This window comes from Limulus polyphemus, unplaced genomic scaffold, assembly GCF_000517525.1.
Source record: "Limulus polyphemus unplaced genomic scaffold, Limulus_polyphemus-2.1.2 Scaffold2572, whole genome shotgun sequence".
NCBI lineage: Eukaryota > Metazoa > Arthropoda > Merostomata > Xiphosura > Limulidae > Limulus > Limulus polyphemus.
Window position 1 is genome coordinate 65,170 of NW_013668182.1, and position 5,106 is coordinate 70,275.

The 5,106-nt window shown below is 29.6% G+C and overlaps 1 protein-coding gene across 1 annotated transcript in view; it reads left to right on the forward strand.

The window, feature by feature from the left end:
- Positions 1-5,106, forward strand: part of LOC106467335 (laminin subunit alpha-2-like) — a gene marked incomplete at its 5' end in the record, with an annotated part of 162,333 nt that overhangs the window by 64,862 nt on the left and 92,365 nt on the right. Inside the window, 2 exons of the mRNA XM_022395494.1 lie at positions 782-961; positions 1,868-1,992. Coding sequence (XP_022251202.1) covers positions 782-961; positions 1,868-1,992 — 305 coding nt within the window. The remainder of the gene's footprint in view (positions 1-781; positions 962-1,867; positions 1,993-5,106) is intronic.

Below are 5,106 nucleotides of genomic sequence, written 5' to 3' on the forward strand. Positions count from 1 at the left end.
ATATATAGTTTAAATTACTTACAATGATCTCAGTCCTTTTGAATAAACAAAACTAATCATTGAAATATTGGAGCACTAGTACACTATTAAAATGTACCTTAATAATAATTCATCCCTCCCAATTGAGAATAGATTCCAGAAAATCATCTTGAGTTGGGAAAGTTTAGAAACATCTTTACTATGCCATTTCTTCTGAACAAAAATACATGTACATAATTATTTAAAACCTCTTGAAACTTTTGATATATATCCCTTTGAAAATTCAACTGCTTGTTCTTAATTTTAAGTTTGTGTGGATTTGTTAAGTGCAAAGCTTCATAATGGGCTATCTGCACTGTGCCTACCATGGGCATCAATCACCAACTTTTAGCATTGTAAGCCTTCAAGCTTATAGGTGGGCTGCTAGAGACATTTATATTAAGGTTGTTAAACACAAAATGTTTTCAGTTAATTCACATTTGTTTTTTGTGTTAAATTGACTGAGAAAATGAGATCTTCAAGATATTACTTACTATATATTGATTATAAAATCATAATTCTCTATATTCATTGGTTAAGTAATCAAAATTGTGGGTTGAAGATAAATATTACAAATTGTTCTCACTTTTTTTTTTTTAATACAAACCAACTCTTTTATATATATTACAGTAATGGTAATTATTGACCTATTTCTAATATTGTAATTTATCTTAAATTAGTTTTTGGTGCTTCAGAATAAGAGAAATTCAGCATGGCACTACAGATGTATTGTTGTAAAAAGAATGAAAAAATAATTTTGCAGGTGTTGGCTTACAATGGTGAACTTGTGTTTGAAATTGAAAGCCGTGGTCAAAGTCGATTTCCTGATAGTAGGTTAGATGAGTATCCTCTGGTGGTGTTACAAGGAAACATCCGTCTTATCCTTAAACATTCTTCATCTTCATTAAACTTGTCGAGGCATCATACAGTTCGATTCCATGAGGTAATTTTATCCATTGTACTTAAAATTTGATCTTTAGAAAGTGTTAAACACCCAAGATGGAGAAACCAGAAGATCTCAGAAGTCTGTAATATGGAAATTCTTAATTTGTAACATAATTATATTTAAATGTGCTAATATCTGAGTCTGTAAGTTATATATAATTTGTTATCTGCTGAAGATGTCTATAATTAACAGTTTCTCCCGAAAATATTGTATGCTTTTTAATAGTTATACTCATTAGTTAAATGGAATTACAGACTATATACTTATCTATAATAGTATTCATATGTTGACATGGGCATTGCAAAACAATTCACTTGTGTAGCTGCATGATTTTAAAGTTTTAAATCAAAACATTTTATTAAACATCCAGATCCATCATTCTATAACAAAGTTGAGAACACCCTCTATTGTTTTCCTTTATCTTCAAGAGGATGTTTCCAAATAAGCATTTGAGACATAGTGAATTACCCTATATACGTTTATTACTAATGATGGACAGTTGAAAATTACTATTATACTTATTCGGGGATAATGCAAGCATAGCTTGATGATGAAGAAAATTTTATTATGTTTATACATTTGATTTCATTTTCCTGTATTTGGAAGTTTACTGTGGCCCTTCCAATATTTGTTGAATGATGTTCAACTATCCTGAAGTTTATAATATTGTTCATTTATTCTACAGAAGTATATGACATAACTATGATTTTGTATTAAGGTTTTTATGTGTTAATTATAATTAGGCATAAAAGAAACTAAAGTCCTGTTTGTGTTAATATAACCCAGACCAAAATTGAAAAAATTAAACTAATATTAGCTTCTTTTTTTTGTTTATGGATTGACTGGATTCTTTTGCCATCTTTATGAAGAAAACAACTGAACATTTTATGTGGTTATTCTTAGGATGAGTGGAAACAACTGGATAACTCCCAGCTGCCAGTTACCCGTGCTATGATGATGGTTGTTCTACAGAAACTTGAAGCTATACTGATCAGAGCTACTGAAGGTCCTGATGTTAAGTTAGCAAGGTTAGAAATTATTAGTTTATAGACAAATTTCAAACACTTCTATAGTACTTTAAGCTAAGTCATCTCCTAATTTTTTCTTAAATATACATTACTGGCAATGGAAAAACACGTATCAACATCATATAAAGTATGTGATTTGGGGTGGAAAATGAAACAAATGCTCAAGAAAAAAGTACATGTATTAGGGTAAGACAAACGTTAAAGCCTCAGCTGCATGTTATTGGCAACGGGAGAAAAAAAAAAACGTCAGAGAAACAGTCCCGGCTCCAGCTTTTATTAACTAGGAGGGGGGTAATGAGACTTATAATTTGGTTAAATCTAAAATAAGTGTGAAATTAGTGGATGGCATTAGCCAATGATATTTCATGGGAACCTGCACTCTGTTAGCCCCAGCCCAACAAGGAAAGTATTTGCTTTAAGATAGAACATCCAATAAAGCCTGAATGGTAGTGGTAGGGTACCAGAATCATCAGAGAAATTCTATGTTAAATTTAGGATTAGGCATACACCAAAGCAATTTGTTTGCTGTTGGAAATGAGATGATGCTAGCATTGAGAAAGAAAAGTGTTTTTATATGATAGAAGCAGCAAAGCCTTTATAGCATAAATTTGAAAGAGAGAAATATATTGGTTACCAGAAGCATTGGACTAAATTTCTCATATGTATTTAAAGATACATACAGGAAGCATATATAGTAAAAGTCACCTATATTTATAGTAAATTTGATTCAAAAACTTAGTTTTTTGCTCATAGTTTAAAATGTTTCTATGGGATAGTTTCATGCTAAATTTTAAATGAGCCCTGGTAATTTACAAGTCAGTTCTTCCTGCCTCCTCATGTACTTAGTAATTTTAACTTTACGAAGGTAGTATTGTATTTGTGAGATGTTTGAAACAGTGACCCATAACAAATTATTAAAGTTTAAGTTTGAGCATATGACAGGAAAAATATTATTGTGAATGAACTTGTTTTCAGCTAGGACAGTAGTTTAGTTTTATTCACTTTGTAGTATATGTCCCTACAACATAAGCAGAAGCTTAAGCTATTTCATAGCTCACATACTGCACTTACTTCATAAGGAGCACAGTAGCACTAAAATTTAGACAGTATAAAAGTTTTAGCCATCTGATAAATCCATGCAATCAAACCTCTGGCAGATTTATATTTTAAACTGTATTATGATCCTAACTTCATTGTTATTAAGCTTCAGAAATGGCTGCAAATAACATTTTATTGATAGGTTTTTTGTTTTTATGACTGATCATTAAATTTTCTAAAACTTTGAAGCTTAGTTTATTTTTATGTGGAGTAATAAATCTGATAATTTTAAAATTTTCTCTTATCTAGCTAACCCACTAGTCACTGTAATATCATGTAAAACCCTGTGAAGAGTAACAAGTAACATGAACATTTCAGATGCAAAGTATACATTTTATAATGTAAATATCTAAAACAATGATAAATAGGGGGGGTAATAAGAGAAGGGATAAAACTAAAGGAAACCTCTTGTGAAATCAAAAAGCTAGAGAACTGTGGTTTTATTTTTAGCTTTAATAAATATTGTTTCACATTATCTTGTGTTATATATATAGCAATTATTTTCTTCGAAACGTTTAGAGCAAATGCTCTCTTTTTAAGCCAGAAACAAGCCTGTCACATAATGACAATTACTGTTATTGTTATTAACTAATAAGCTTGTTTCTGGCTTTAAAAAGAGCATTTGCTCAAAATATTACCAGGAAAGTAAATTACTACCATAGTTTTTAAAGGCAATTCATCTCCAAAAGTCTAATTTCTTTATTTCATCACCTTCACATTTTCTACTTATATATGAATCAATAAATCGAATACTATTAAATACATTAATTGTCCATGGGTGATTAAAATCAGCACTATAAAACAATAATGATCTTATTAAAAAACAAAAATATTATAATGAGATAAAGATTTTGAATTATTCTTCCATTACCAGTTCTTATTCTCATCCTCAAGTCATAATGGATAATGTCTGTGGCCATAGCACCCAAATGTTTTGGGGATGTTCCATCTATCAGACAAGATCCAAACACCGATGTCAAACTCAGCAGCAACTAGGGAGAATCGGTTAAAGGTTGGGAGTTGAATGCTTGAACCCGCAACATCTCAACTCCTATTGCCTTTTGTTATCTGCAGCCAGTTGTGGAAAGGCAGTTACCCTTAATATTTATATATAACCTTAAGGTAAAATTAAACCACCATAAAATTCTACAATGTAAAACTTCCAGCCTTCACCCAATTTTTTTAGTATTATAAGATACAAAAAAAAAATCTTATGATAGAAATAAACCAAAAGAAATCAATAACTTGCCTTCTGTTTGTTTCATTAGTGAATTTATTGACTCTTTTCATGAACATATTATTACAAGTAACTTCGAGGTTTATTATAAGGGGTGTGGCTGAAGAGGGAAGATGTTGAAAAGTTAAGCTCTTGTATATTTCTGAAAGTTATTTAATATTATTATTATAATTTGTAGTAATTTGGGTTAAATAAAACAATAATCTAGATATAATAAGATTGGTAAATAAAAGTAAGACAGTCAAAGTTTTAAGTTAGAGTTTAATGGTGTAAATTATTCCTACAAATTAAAATAGGCTGAGTATGTGTAATGGTACTTTAGGTTTAGGTATATTTTAACTTACTGGTAAATCATAAAACTTGATAAATACATTGTTTTATTAAATAAATACAATCTAAAAATTAGTTTATTGCTTCTTGGTGTTCTAGAATTAACGTGTTTATTTGAACTTAGATCCATTAGTTTATATTCTGCTTATAGATATAGGTAGGTTATAATATAAATTGGGCTAAATACATTTTATTATTAATGTTACATATATTGTTCTAATAAATTATTAAGTCCTGCATAATTAAAGATAAACTTTATTACTTTAGTGTGAAGACAAAGTAATGATTAAAAAAATAATATAATTGGTTCTTAAACGTTTGGCTTAACAGTATTAGTAATAGGCTACTGGTATTTACTATTGAGTATTTATTATCAGGCTATCAGTATAAATACGATGGTTAAGACTAGTGTAGGAGTTAAGTATTCACAGTTTGTTAGGTGTAATGGG